The sequence below is a fragment of the Electrophorus electricus genome, chromosome 12, assembly GCF_041902795.1.
Source record: "Electrophorus electricus isolate QZ-2024a chromosome 12, ASM4190279v1, whole genome shotgun sequence".
Taxonomy (NCBI): Eukaryota; Metazoa; Chordata; class Actinopteri; order Gymnotiformes; family Gymnotidae; genus Electrophorus; species Electrophorus electricus.
The window spans coordinates 3,314,329-3,329,234 of record NC_137508.1 but is presented as its reverse complement, the minus strand read 5'-3'; the positions used below and the strand labels follow the sequence as shown (position 1 = coordinate 3,329,234).

General features: G+C 45.4%; 1 protein-coding gene across 2 annotated transcripts in view; it reads left to right on the top strand.

Annotated features, from left to right (window-relative positions):
* Positions 1-2,111: 2,111 nt before the first annotated feature.
* The window catches only part of zswim8 (zinc finger, SWIM-type containing 8), a 29,736-nt gene continuing 16,941 nt past the window's right edge, over positions 2,112-14,906 (top strand). The window contains exons 1-4 of one of the 2 annotated variants that reach the window (XM_081724346.1): positions 2,112-4,008; positions 9,389-9,542; positions 9,766-9,860; positions 12,359-12,531. In XM_081724346.1, coding sequence (XP_081580472.1) covers positions 3,831-4,008; positions 9,389-9,542; positions 9,766-9,860; positions 12,359-12,531 — 600 coding nt within the window. In that variant the 5' untranslated portion in view covers positions 2,112-3,830. The remainder of the gene's footprint in view (positions 4,009-9,388; positions 9,543-9,765; positions 9,861-12,358; positions 12,532-14,906) is intronic. The other variant, XM_035531337.2, reaches the window with a different exon arrangement.

Here is a 14,906-nt window from a genome sequence, read left to right as displayed (position 1 = left end):
CCAGAAACTACTGAGACATTCATCCATCTCACTTTCAGTTGGAAGTATCAGCTACTTGAAATGCAGAGGAACTCAGGAAGTTACCCCATGGCAAGTGGAAAGTGCAACCCTCAGAGGAATGATTTATTTACAAACAGTACTGCTCCGTGGAGGAGAAAGATTGTGCTGGGAACCGGGAAGAGGTAGACACATGGCGGATCCAGAAAGCCAGAGCTTCAGAGGGCCGGGCATGCAGCATGACTTGCGAAGACAGAAAGAAGCTGCCAAGGTGGCATCTGGCACAGCAGTCCTGGGAGTTTGTCAGGGACACAAAGCAGAAACAATGTGTTAGTAATGGAATGAGCCGGAGGAAGTGCCTGGTAGGACCTCGCGAGCTTGCCGTATCGCATGCTACCATTGGCCCACCCTAAGCTGGAGCAGGTGGGTGTGATCATGCCTCCCCTGACTGGGGCTAGTTGCAATCACTGGCTCTTCTGTTGTGCCTTTGTGGGCGGGATCCCTGCTCACTTTGGGAATTCACTTTGTGCATACAAAGAGTAAATGAAATAGGGTTATGGCTGCTTAGGAAATGAAACCGTGAAGACCAGCATACTCTACAGACGATGAGCATACCTTCCAGTGTGTGGATGCCAAATCACTGGTGGGAAAATCTTGTAGGCCCTTAACAGAGGAGATGACATAGAAGAACACAAGCTTTTGTCACTTTTGGTCATTGTGCAAAGACAGCACATGCTGTCCTGCATCTGAACAGGTCATCTGAGACTAGCTCACCAATGTCTTTCCATGGAGAAGTCGCCTAAGCCAGGGGGACAGATATTAAATGCAAGTTGATCATCTTTGTCTGCTGGCAACCAAGAACCACAAGTAAATCCCTGAAAATAAATAAATTCTGAAAAAAAAAAGTGGCGAGGAAAGGTTTAACAAACTATGGAGAATACGATTCGGACCCTGATACCTTAAGACAAACGTGAATGACCTCAGACGATGGCGTCACTTACATTTCTCTACAAGAGCAGTGTAATGGATGTTCAGGATACGCCTCCTTTCATCTGATTTTTGAACGATTTTTGGCATCTTGTCACAGAAACGAAATTGATGATGACTGACCAGGTGATGCTTGTTAATTGCACTGAAATACACACCTACTGACCTACCACTGTCACACAAAACATTACATCAAACAGGGGCAGTTGGTCCATTAAACCCAGAGCTGGACAACTCCTGGACACCAGTGGCTGTGCTTGTGAGATCCTAATGTGGTGCTGTGCGGTCAGCTGGAGGGAGGAAGTGAGCTGGACAGGAAGAGCGTAACAGATTTTAAAAGTATCTCCACTTCCCATAATATATTTGTCTTACACACAGCTGTAGTCTGTACATGTATGGGGAAAAAATGATATCAGCTGGGTTTTGCTTGCTTCTAGGACTGTATTTGTATTCATCATATAGCTAGCAAATTAGCTCAATGTTCTCTGCCTTTAGGTTAGCTGTGTTTAGAGAGGTAAGTAGCACTTGCTTGTTTTTGCAGTCATATACTGCACTGCCAGTACTGCATCATATGACAGCATTACTCTGTGCGTTTAGTTTTTATGCAGTACCACAGTGATATACATGGTATAGAAATCATTACTTTTATCATTATATTATATTTTTATTTTTACTATTGAATTTGGCAGTTTTTATAGTAAATCCACACCTGTCTTCAAGTTCATGTATCTATTATTATTATTATTATTATTAATAAATTACTGTTAGTAGTAGTTGTAGTATTGTTATTATAAGACCTTCAAATAAGTAGGTCGCAATGGGAAATTTGACTGAAGATTTTTGTAGGCAATAAAACACACAGAATAACAGAAGCAGCACAGGTAACAGTCCAGCCAACTCCAGCGTCTCTGTTTGCAATCATAAGGTTTTATTTAAAAGGAACCAGCGAGAAGTTACACTTGACCAAATACACCATGCTGCATAAAGCATAAAGAACATGAAATACAAGAGAGTTAAGGGAAAAAAATGTTATTTTGAATAAATCAAACAAGGGTGTGCAGTTTTGCAGATTAAGATTACAGCATTTAAGCGTCACATGTGCTGCGGAAGCCCAGATCAGCTGATGGGGGCCGGACAGCCCGCTGAGGCCGGAGAGCGCAGAGCCATCTTCCACAGCGGAGACAGCGAGGAAACGGGGCACGGGAGGAAGGGATCTGGGGGAGCCCGGCTCGGTTTGGTCGGCTTCTGAGACACACTGGGTGTAGAGCCATCGGCAGGGATCGCAGTGGGAGCAGACCGAGCCTGCGGAAACTGGGAGGCGAGGACCGAGCAAGCTGGTGGGAGACCTGGAGCGCAGGCGGCCACTCGGTGTTGTAGGGGAGAGACGAGAGGGCATCTGTGGCAGCGCAAACTAAACACACAGCTGCTGGAGAGACATATTCGCCGGTGAACAAATGTCAAGCGCGTATTACACGACCGATTAACTCGCTCCGCTGGCTAGCGAGGCTTTGTTGACTTGAACATTGGGCGACAATCACAAAATCGCTGAATAAAAACCAACTCGGGGTTTTTTTTTTTTTTGTTGGTTTTTTTTTTTTGTTTTTGTTTGTGGAGCAGCGACTTGTGTGTTCAGACCGGGGTCGGGGGAGCGAGCGTTTCCTCACAGAGCGAGTCGGTATTAAAAACCTTGTTTGAATACCGGTCGAGGCTTGTTTTCAAAGGGTTTAGGACGCGTTGTTTTATTGAGTAATGTCGGCTCACGTCGTGTCAACACGCATTATTCAAACGTGCCGACTAGCCTCCAAACTACTCCGCTAGCCGGCTAGCCGTTAGCCGAGCCGCTAGCTCACGCTAGCCGTCTCTCGTCCTCTCTCTTTTTTGCCTGAACTACAATTTGCAAACGTCGAAGACCGGTGATCTTAATTAGAGGAATTTGATCGGTCGTTTCAGACCGGTCGGGTTTACAAAAAGAGTAGGTAAGTCCGTCGTTGGAGTAAGGGCCTGTTCTCGCCCTGTCTAGGTTAGCTAGCTTGGCTAGCTTTGCTAACCGAGGCGCTTTTGTGGGACACAAGCAGGGGAAGGAGAAAGTAGTTGTAATGCAAGAAAAAATAGTTAACTTTTGCCAAGTTTGCAAACAGCTGGACGTCTCCGATTAAGTGCATGAGCTAATGTTTTTTCGCTATTTCAGCCTTGCTAACTTAACGAAGGGCCAGCAGCTCCAAAAAAAAACAAAAAACAAAACAAAAACCAAAAAACCCTTCGTGTGGAGTTTGGAGTGAACCTGCTCCCGGAGCCACTCGCACATGAACGGGTGCCGTTATACTTCTCTCAGCAGAAATGGGGGGGAAAGGTATTATCTAGCTTAGTTGGACACGAAAAACCTTGCATCTTTAATGTTTGTCTTTTCACTTCGTCGCGAACTCACGGCGTATTTGATAATTAAAGCCCTTTTATAAAAAACAAAAAGTTTTATAGTGTGAATACATTGCAAAACATGGATTGATTGTGCGTGACGTTGCCTGAAGTGCACATATGACCGATATGATCGGTGGTGAACGGGTGTCCTTTGATGCACCGTACACGTTGTCATCGTAAACTGCCACAGTGCGTCGAGAGCAAAAGCGAAGAAGGCTGCGAGCTTTGGAGAGAGTTAGGAGAGTTGCCGTGCTGTTTTGACCCTGTTCAGGTCCCCTCCCCCACCTGGTGCTGCCCCACTGGAGGTGTGCTTCGCCCATGCAGGCTGGCTGCAACTCCCCTGTCAGCTGCCAGCCGTCCTCCCACAAGCCACAGTTCATTCACTCCTTGTTGAAGTCCTCGGATTTTCATAGTTGCAAACTTCGCATGTGATGGAACTGATGTTCGCCGAGTGGGAAGACGGAGAGAGGTTCTCCTTCGAAGACTCTGACCGTTTTGAAGAGGATTCCCTTTGCTCGTTTATATCGGAGGCGGAGAGCCTCTGTCAGAACTGGAGAGGATGGAGGAAACAGTCTGCTGGTCCGAATTCACCCACAGTTAAGATTAAAGGTAAGTTTAAAAAAACAAACAAAAACATTCTCCCGTGTGTTGCAAAACAGCTTGTGTGCTCATTGTCATTGTAATGCGATCCCTGTCATTGCCTTCTTCCCTTACCTCTGACCTTAGAGCAGAGGATATGTTCTGAATTGCTGGACAACACTGTCACATAACTGTTGAGCCTTTTGAAAGTTCGAAACCTCCAGAGTGGTTTTAGAGATTAGCGGTGTGTTGCATAAAATTAAGCAGTGGTTGGTTAAAATTAAATCTAACTGTCATACATCCTGTAACAAAAAAAGACTAGAAAGTTAGACTTCAACAAGACTCTGAGAATGTGGCACAAAGAGTTTAATCAGCGTCTGGAATGCACATAAAAAGTGTGTTCTGTCATGCTTTTCACACCAAATAACTAACTTTTTATTTTCTTAGTATTTATTTGTTTTAAGTACATAGGTCATTGTCTTATCATTAAATTCAACAACTTGTTCATTTCTCAGAACTGATATTTGGCTCACTTTTTTTTCTTTTTTTAAATTTCAAGGAAAGTAGTTGCGGAGTCTGAATCAGTCATTGAGTTTGGAAGACTGTCTGGGTTAACTGTGTCCTTACTGACAGTTCCTCGTGTTTTTAGAGAAGTTCTGACCAATCAAAAATCCTGATCCAACCACACTGATCCAGAAGTGCCCGAACAGGCCAACTTTATGGTGCGAAAGCAACATTCCACAATGTTGGATTGTTGTGTGTAGTATTTTGACTAATAAGAGAGTCAGTGAGGGGGCTTTTTTTTCCCCTAGACACGGGCCTTGTGGTGTTTGGATTGAAGGAGCTGTGGGGGTTGGGTGTAGTGCAGCGTGGGGAAGGCTGTAAAAAGAGCTTTGTCTTGTTCAGGTCACTGCCTTGGAGCAGGGTATTGTGGTTAAGCAGTAACCCCCCCAGTTTAATGATGCTGCATAATGCTGCCGATCTTGTGTAGCTCCTTCGTCGGGCTCTAAAATCCCCTCGTTTTCAGCCACATGTGGAGACATTTCTCCTGCCTGGGGGGTCTTTTTTTTTTTTTTCGGCACAGGAGCACGGCCCCACCGGTGCGGTGGTCCGTTTAGAGTTTTGGGGGTGCAGCGGTCTTTTGTTCTTCGTTTGTTGAGCTCTGTGCGTCAGGTCTGTGAGTAGTGCTGCATCAGACCGGCGGGTGAGCACCAGCGCCCCAGCTGTCCGTCACCCTCCTGTTTAACAAGGAGCCCCGTTTTAGTCACCCTATGACTCTGACTGTGCCACATGACTGGGGGGGGGGGTGACCAAATAAACACCCACTCGCTCACCCTTACACACAGTCTTTCTCACGGTCTCCTTCTCTCTCATGCAAATTATGGTATAATTTTTACGTGTCACCTGGCCTTGGTCACAATCTCCCCCCCCCCCCAGGTATAAATTATTCTCTCATTAAAGACACTTTGACATCACTTTGATGTGATGCTACACAGTTGCCGATTGTTCTCCTTTTAAATAGCTAATTAAAAATATATACATGTATACATTTATATTAAATACCTCAACACTTGGATGACGGTGTCTGAATACAACACCTCATATAACTGTCTGCCATTGATCGATATGTGGCATGTGACCAGGGTTGTAACGCTTTCACGGTTTATAGTTGGACGGTTACTTCACCTTTTTCAAAATACTGACGAACACGTTTTCATCTATTACTGTCTAGTTTGTTTGTTTTTGTTTTTGTTCCTTGCACCAGTGTTTTTGCATTACATTTGTGCCCAGCAACTTCCTAAAAATGTTGGTTAGAGTTCGTAACCCCCCCCCAGATACCCCCCAAATCGTAATCCCTGTTTTTGCATACAGGAACACTCACACTCACTCTGTGGAAAAGCCTTTGGCTGAGTAATTCTCTATATAAACATGGTCTCTGCCCTTTGAGAATATGCCACTTCCAGTGGGCTTCATCATACATGATTCCTTCACGCACAGAAGACATGGCATTGTTGAGCACAAATAAGAAAACCTTTTGTCTTAGTTAATGAAGTTGGCTGCGTACAGCTGTGCTAGTCAGGGCTTCTGTCCCTCTTTAAAAAACTTTTAAAAAGAAAAGAAAGCAAATCTCAGCACATGTGCCTTTCCGTGTGGTCGCCATTTGTTTCATCTTACATTGACAGTTTGTACATACCACAAATATATTGTTTTAGTGAATTTATTATTTACAAAAATACAGGATTTAAAATTTGTATTTTTTTTTAAACATTGCTTTTGTCCACAACCTGCTACAAAATGAATTCTCACTACTCCCAGTTTGGAAAAAACCAGCGTTAAATAACACTATGACCTGCACACATCTCTAAAGCGCTGAATAATTAGCTCATACGTTTCTCATCAGTAGTACTGCTTTTCTTTTAAGTCCATGCAAACCAGAAATGTCCGGTTTTAACTATAGTAATGAGAGCCCGTGTCGGAGTGCAGCCATAGACTGTATAGTGTTGAGCTATTTACTTGGCATAACTGAACAAAAATTGGCTGTACAAGGATGTACAGAGCAACTTTTGTAAACCGCTTTGTAATAAATTGTTCTGTTAATTCCCAGCAACATTTTGTGATTTTTTTTTTTTTTTTTTTTTTTTTTTTTTAATGGACAATTAATACTGTGGTACCATGAAACGGGGATATTTTTAGACTGTTACCACACCTGTTGTAAGTTATTTTTGCTCACTGGCGGCTGCTTGAGGTGGGCCTCTCAGAGGGCCTGATGAGCAAAGAAAGGTGACCAAGCTTCTGGATCTAGAGAGACTATTCTGAAGTACCGTGTGAAGCCCTTGGCATAGGTCGACTTGGGCTGGCACCTTCATATGGAGTTTCCATAGCAGCTCTTCCTTCCCTTTTGGGCTGCAGGTCTTGGGGCCAGTGACTAGAGTTGTGGGAAACGGATACATATAAGAGACTTGGTCCTACGTGTTAGTCAGCCACTGTATCTGGCATTCCCACTTGCTTCATTTTACACATGAGGGAATTTCTGTCTCTTTGGCAGCCTGCTGCTGCTTGATTTGGTGTAGGGGTGGGTCTACTTATTAGCAGGCTTGCATAATTGGCGCCTGAGAAATGTGCAGAGTTTTGTACAAGTCTTCCTGTCCCATCTTTCACTTTGTGTCATGTGGAACCCACACACTTTTTTTTCCCCCATGTTACAACTACAGTGTGTTGTGGTCTAATAACAGTGTTATTTGCTATATATATTGTGCAGGTCTTGCTTTTAGGAGACGGTCACCCACTACTGCTCGACTGTGAAGTCATGGCTCCAGTCCCTCCTGTTTGACACTGTTGTGTACCGGTTGGCTCGGCTGGGCCTCACACACCCCACTCCGAGTTCATGCCCTCTGGGACCAAGTCTCTCTGGCAGGGCAGTAAGTTTTTGAGGACCCAGAGAGTGTTTTTGGTCTTTTCAGTAAGACTTGCTCCCCGTGTATAAATGGCTATGGACCCGAATGACGTGTGTGGCTCATTGCTGACTTTCCCACTGGTTTCCTTCACTGGGGTTGGACAAATGTAACGCAGATGAGCGATACCCTTGTCCAAATGACCTAAGACTCCAACTATGACATGGCTGTGAAGTTTTATGCCCGAGGTTGAGTGAGGTTATGAGGCGGCACTGTCCTGACGCTGGCTATGTAGTAGTGCGGGGCGCTGAGTTACTGGGACGTTGCCTCACACTGTGGTGTGTGTGCGTGTGGTTTGTGGGTTGTTTGTTTTTTTTGTTTGTTTTTTGTTTTTGGTTTTTTTTCCCCTTCTTCTCATAGCAAACCCCTTGGCTTAGGCAAGCAGATACATCGACAGTCAAACAGATTCACAGTAAAGTTGTAGGATGAAGAGACATGGATTTCTTTGCACACAGTTTCAGCCTGCTTACTAAACCCTGTTCATGAGTCGCTTTTCTGTATTTTCCGCCTGAATCATCAGTCCCATGGTCTCTGCAAGTAAATTTTTAAGGCCCCGAGGTGGGGGGTGGTGGGGGGAAATAACTAACTAACTAAAATATATCTCTATATATATATATATATATATATATATATATATATATATATATATATATATATATATAATATGTGTATATGTATATATATATATATATATATATATATATATATATATATATATATATATATATATATATATATATATATATATAATATGTGTATATGTATGTATGTAAAATTGTGTATATATAAACACTTTTTTTTTTAAAAAAACAAGCATTTTCAGTTATTAATTGAACAATTAAAAATATTTTGCATGTGCAATGACGCAAGAAGGTCAGCAGAATGTAAGCAGTTAACTTTCTTAAACAGATTTCTTGGAATTTGGTAGACACAGTCTGTGCTAAACAAGTATGTTGTTGCTGACAAACTGATAAGCTCAAGCTTCAGCCTGACAGTTTTATATTTTTACATAAAGAACAAGTTGTTGAATGAAGTCAGTTTTCAATGTCTCTGATTAAGCAGACTAGTTTGAGCGCTGAACACACCCTTCTCTCTACACCAACCAAGCCCAAAAAGCCTATTCAGCAACAGCAAAATTAATAATAAATGTCTTACTCCAGTAAACAATGGTTCCATTGAGAAATGTGTATGCAGTAATTTTATGTAATAAATTATTATAGTTATTATTCATGCAGTTCTGCATGCCTTTTGATCATATGCAGTATACCATCAGAATTGGTTATTGAGGTTACTTTAGAGACACTGCATTTTTAAATGCGACTTCATCTTTTGAAGTCTATTCAGTGTTTGTATTATTAGAGTTTGGATTCTCATTAGTATTTTTTTAGTCAAGGAGACGATCAAGATCCAGGCCACTCAAGGACGCAGTAACCCTTCCGTATGTTCCAAGCCAGGACTTCTTGACTGCCATCCGGCTCCCACACCCTTTTATATGCCTCTGTGTGTAGGTTTAGTCTGTCTCTGGGACACAGTGGGTCGCTTAATGTCTTGACCCTCGCTCCTGAATACCAAATATAAAAACGTTTGTCTGAACTGCAGCCATCCCTTCATAACGGCATTGTTCAAACTGCTTATCTGATGCCCAGCATGTTCAGCTGTGATACACAGCATCACTAGCAGGTGTGTTAGTCAGCAGTCCTTTTTCGGTTTTAGCCTGTGCAGGTTTCGCCGCCAAATGAGGTTATTTGATCACTTTTATTTCATCCAGTCCGTCTGGAAGTGTGTGCGTTGCTAGGCTGAGTGAATACTACCCACAGTGAGAAGGGGCACGACGGATGGATTACTGTATGCTTGTATTACTCTATTGTCCAACAGGTTTCTGTAAGCCAGTCTCTCATTACTGTTCTGTGAGAATCCTGGTCTGCCATAGCTTCAGCTGAAATAGCATGCCCTCTCAGATGGACAGGTCATCCCCCTGGTGGAGCTGTCTGCCAAGCAGGTGGCCTTCCACATCCCATTTGAGGTGGTGGAGAAGGTCTACCCTCCTGTCCCAGAGCAGCTGCAGCTACGCATTGCCTACTGGAGCTTTCCTGAGAACGAGGAGGACATCAGGTGAGGCTGGACCCCAGGCTGGGCTCAGATCCGCTTCTCAAACGCTAATACAGACATTTGTATCAGATGTGGGGGCCCTTGGTTGCCCCGTGTGAGAGCGAGACCGAGGCACCCAGTGTATGGGAGAATGCGATTGGATGATGGGTTGCTAGGAGTGTTTGTCTTCAGCCTTTCCCAGCTCCTCATGTTCTCCTTCTCTCCATGTCTGTCATGTTCACCGCAGGCTCTACTCCTGCCTGGCCAATGGGAGCCCCGACGAGTTCCAGCGCGGCGAGCAGCTCTATCGCGTGCGGGCTGTGAAGGATCCCCTGCAGATAGGTGAGAAACCTCATACTTGCCATGCTGGGAAACCAACACGACCCTTTCATCAACAGCACAAGCGTGGGCGGAGCTGACCTCTTCACACGACATCTCTATGAGGCCTTTCGCGCCACGACCTGGGCAGTGTTCCTTACCAGAGTCCGCCGTGAGGTTTAGAGGTAACCTCCGATGTGCCGACCAAACGCAGCTCTAACTCCGTCCCCTTCGTCACACCGTCCTGGAGTGCTGGACTCAGGCTTTGGGCGTCTCGTTTGCCAAGTCCAGCGTTTACTTGGCCCGTCGTCCCCGGTGCGGTGCTGCGTGGCCGGAGAGCCTCTCTGGTGTCCTTATGTCACTGCTAAGACGCTGTCCTCAGTCCAACAGTGGGTTGTTCTGAGTTCCTGTGTCAGTGGAAGAGCTAAATGGCAGTGTGGTTGGTGTGAACACTGCCTGCATAAATGACTGGTATTGTTGCTATTGTTGGAGGTGGTGGGCTGCACAGAAGCAATGTGGGCTTGAGCCTGACCTGCACGCGACATCACGTTCTCACACACTCGCACTCTCTCTCTCTCTCTGATGTCTGTCTGTCGGTCGCTATCTCTAGGTAGTCTTGAGAGCCCCAGCACCAATTTGAACACCAAGTGGAGAGTTGCATTGTTTTCACTGTTTTTCTTTTTTGCTTTCTCTAAATAAAAGTGCAGTTCTTTTTAAAATCAGCCTACTGCAGAAAATACGTTTTGCAGATATGGGGAGCAAACAGGCTTTTAAAAATGTACTGCTCTATCATACTGGTTGGTGCACTGGTTAGGAGGCCTGTGAAACTCTTTTATTAGCTCCTTGACCAGTGTGAAAGCATCTCCACAGCTCAGCTCCAACTCTCCAGTAGCGAGTGTGGCAAACCTGAGCAGAGTCGCCCATCTCTTCAGTCGCACTCACATCTGCACTTTGTCAATCATAGCAAACTACAGTGATGGTGACACACTGGAGGTCCACAGAGGTACCGCTTCATACATGAGGCCTTGTTGTCGGAGGAAGGGCTTTTCCCTGCTACTCGCAGATGTCTGCAGGGGGACAGGATGGGCTCGGGCAAAACGAGAGTCTGTGTCTGTGTCTGTCTCTGTCTGTGTGTCTGTCTGTCTCTGTCTGTGTGTGTCTGTCTGTCTCTGTCTGTGTGTGTGTGTGTGTGTGTCTCTCTCTCTTTTTCACCAAAACTAGTTCTGACATTTTGGAACCTTCCTGTCCCACTGGCGGCTGTAAAAGGGAGGAAGTGGGTCAGGAAGAGAAGGGGCCTTTTTGGCGAACAGGTAGACGGCGCGGGCTGGTGACCGGACGGGGGGGGGGGGGGGGGGGGGTGTTGCATGCTTGTCCCTGTGAGGGTGGCTTGTTGAATGTGGAGCGGCAGCTTTGGGCAGAACCCCCCCCTCCCCCTCCTCCACTGAGCTGGCCAGCGGAGGCCTTGCTCCTCTCCAGGGGTAAAACGTTTTGCCAACTCACTTATTTCCTTACACAGTACCTTACACACACTCGCTCCATCTCCATGTCACCCTGCATGTAAAAATAGAGTTCATTTCCTCTTTAGTCTCTGAATAGTTTGACCACCACTATTCACTTCAGCACCACACCACCAAAGTCAGTGATCCGAGACACTAGCACAGAGTTGGCCCATGTCTGCCTGACTGGAGTAGGACCACAGGGAGCCATCATGACGGGGGGTGTTTTAGACTTTTATTTCATTCATGTAGGCATTTAACTAAATCACTTATATTTTAGCATTTTAATGTAAAAGGTTGTACCAAAAAAAAAACCCAAACCTAAAATAACTGACAAAATTGGAATGGCTGAAGTATGACGGATTTTTGTTGAAGGACTTGCCTTAAAATATGCGTTCATCAGGTCTACAGCTCAAGTTACTCTCTGTAAGTAAAAAGTAACGTGCGCATCTCCATTAGAGCAGAGACTGGCGTCACGACAGGCTGGGTGTGCCCTCGGGTGGGGTCACCCAACCCTGCACTAGTGTGTATCCGAGGAATTGGAGTGGGGGGGAAAAAAAACACCATCGTGTACACTTCCATACTCACTTGAAACCTTCAGCTGAGCGTTCTCATCAGGACTGATAGTTTTGACATGACATACAATTGTTTCATTCAATTATTTGTTTGGGTTTTTTTGGGGGGGGTGGGGGAGGAGGGGAAAATGAATTTCATATTCAAACATATAAAGACAGTAAATCCAGAGTGTAAAACTTGGCTTATTGGTTTTTATTATATGCCATTCCAATAATCACTCCATCCATGTTTTCTTTTTAATGAATTGTTTTAAAATAATTCTGAACTGTACCAAAATTTGTGGTGACATTTGCGAATCCATAATGCATTGAATAATTTCCTAAAGAATCCTAATTTGAACGTTATGAAGATGGAGATTTACGCTGCAGTTGCTAATGTGTCGTCCGCCTCCTCCAGGAGCTGCTTGTAGCGTATCGCGTTGTAGACTCACTCTCCTCCTCCTCCCCGTAGGCTTCCATCTGAGCGCCACCGTGGTGTCCCCCCAGGCTGGCCAGTCCAAGGGCGCCTACAACGTGGCCGTCATGTTTGACCGCTGCAGAATCACCTCCTGCAGCTGTACGTGTGGAGCAGGGGCCAAGTGGTGCGCCCACGTGGTGGCGCTCTGCCTCTTCCGCATCCACAACGTGAGTCCCCGCCCTCCATACACGCCACACACTACCTCTTGGCGTTACCTCTGCTCCTCTGGATACAGGCACACACGGTTCACACACTGCCTCCTCTGGCTCCACGACGTGTGCATGTACACACACGTGGGCAGGAACGTTCCCGTGATGATCCTTATTGAGGTAGGACCAGGTGTAATTTGTGGCAGGGGTGGGTTGGTGCTCAAGGTTAGCCCAGCCTGAGGCTGGTATAAATGATTCAAATGGCTACCGTCATTCAGCCTTTTAAAGAAAGCATTTAGCTTTTTACGTGTTCAGGGTCACACCCAAACATGCAGGAGTTCATCGACAGGCCACCCTGTTTTCTCGGAGCCGCGCGCCATGTCTTTGGTGCAGTGCTGCTGTACGGCGCCTAGTCACACGGCCCTGTCCCGCAACCCCGCGCTGCCGTTCTGCTGGGCCATGAGGAGTGTATGGAGAGGGTCTTGTCTTATTACTGTCCGTCTAACTGCCAATCGTATTCCTCGACTCGTGCGTTTTTAAACAGCTGTGCTACACTCGGTGCGTAAACATGGAAACGGGGCTTTGAAGTTAGTGGCAAAATGCATCACTAAAGCAGAGATGGAGGCGCTCGTGTGGGAGGCGCAGGGCTACTGCGACCCAATGCTTGGAAGCACGCCTCTGTGTTCTGTTACGTGTTCCGCCCCCCCCAAGCACGTATGGCGTGGACGAACCAGTCACTAGACATGGTTAAACTCAAAACCACCATGCAATAAAAGATAAGTGCACACCACTGTGTGGTGTTAGTCCGTGTAGCTCTGGGTATGCCTCAGAGCGGGAGGCTTAAGTACGTACTCCGCCTTTACTCACGGCACATGCGTCAGGTACGGGTGGGTGGAGACCAGTTCCATTATTGTGCATAAACCTCCAATTAATTTTTGTTTGGATGAATCATAATGGATGCCATAATAATTCTCTGTTTTCTGTCATATGGTCATAAACCCTTTGGTCCATGACCTGTTGCAACTGCTGTGCCTTCGGAGTCATCATTTAAATAAACAAACAAACAAACAAACAAACAAACAAATAAATAAAAACAAAAAAAAAGAAACATTTTTTAAATTCTTTTTTGACCAGTTCCCTTATCAGAACAGGAGGCAGCATCGCCTTTCATGCCGTCTGTTCTGAGTGACGTTATACTGGCTCTGAAAATGATCTGGTGTGGGACGTTTTTTTTTCCATATCTTAAATCTTGATGAGTGACGCCAGCAGCTCACCTACCACGGCCTCAGTTACAGGGACGTCCCTTTTCGTTGCGCACCACCTGACCCTTCCCACGCTCGTGCACTTTGCATTGCACAAATTGGAGCGTTCACTGGTGCAGCTGTCTACATAAGCCCCCCAGTCTTAAACGTGGGACCACACCTGCACTCATTGACCTTTTGACCCTGTGTCATTACACTGCCCCACCTCTTGCTCAGATTTGACTCTTTTTCCTCTTTTGCTGATTGGCCCATGAAGGTGCCACTAATGGCATGGAAAAGCTTCAAATCAAGGATCAGTCCCTAAAGTTCATATCCTGATTTAGTTACATTTACAGCATTCTTACATATGTATCGGATCGACAGCACGTGTGCTCCCTGGTGAGCTGTGACTTTGGTGTTGCTAACACCTTGCTTTTCCTGCTCTACCAGGTGCACTGCAGGACAGTGTTGTTACAACAGACTAAAAAGCACAAGCCATCGGCCTGTTTGGTCAGCTGTTTTTGTCCAGACAGGGGATGTGTGAACTGTGAAATCTCCATTACCTGCTGAATTCTGTGCACTTCTCACACGTAAAGGTGCCGTCTTTTCGATGACGTTGTGTACCACTGCGATACGCGCTGGACGCGGCTCTATCTGTGTGGCGCTGGTGTGGGTGTGGCGGAGTGGAGAGGGTGGGGGCAGTGTTCTGCTCCGTCCTGATATGCCCAGGACGTGGGTGGCCTCCAGCATTTGCGTGTTTGTGTGGGCTTGCTCTCTTCTGCATATTTCAGCGAGGGGAATTGTAATGAGCTCACTTTGAGTAAACTTTCTCAGACTCGCATGCTCTGTGTGTTAACAGCAGATGCACGACATTCTTTATATAATTGCCCTCTAGTGTTGAAAATGCCTCCACTTCAACCATGATATGCTTGAACTGTAAAAGTGTTTTATGTTTATCTATCTATCTATCTATCTATCTATCTATCTATCTATCTATCTATCTATCTATCTATCTATCTATCTATCTATCTATCTATCTATCTATCTATCTATCTATCTATCTATCTATCTATCTATCTATCTATCTATCTATCTATGACTAGGCATTGTCTTCAGAAGACACTCCCACCTCTAAAGAGCATCACTGTTTTT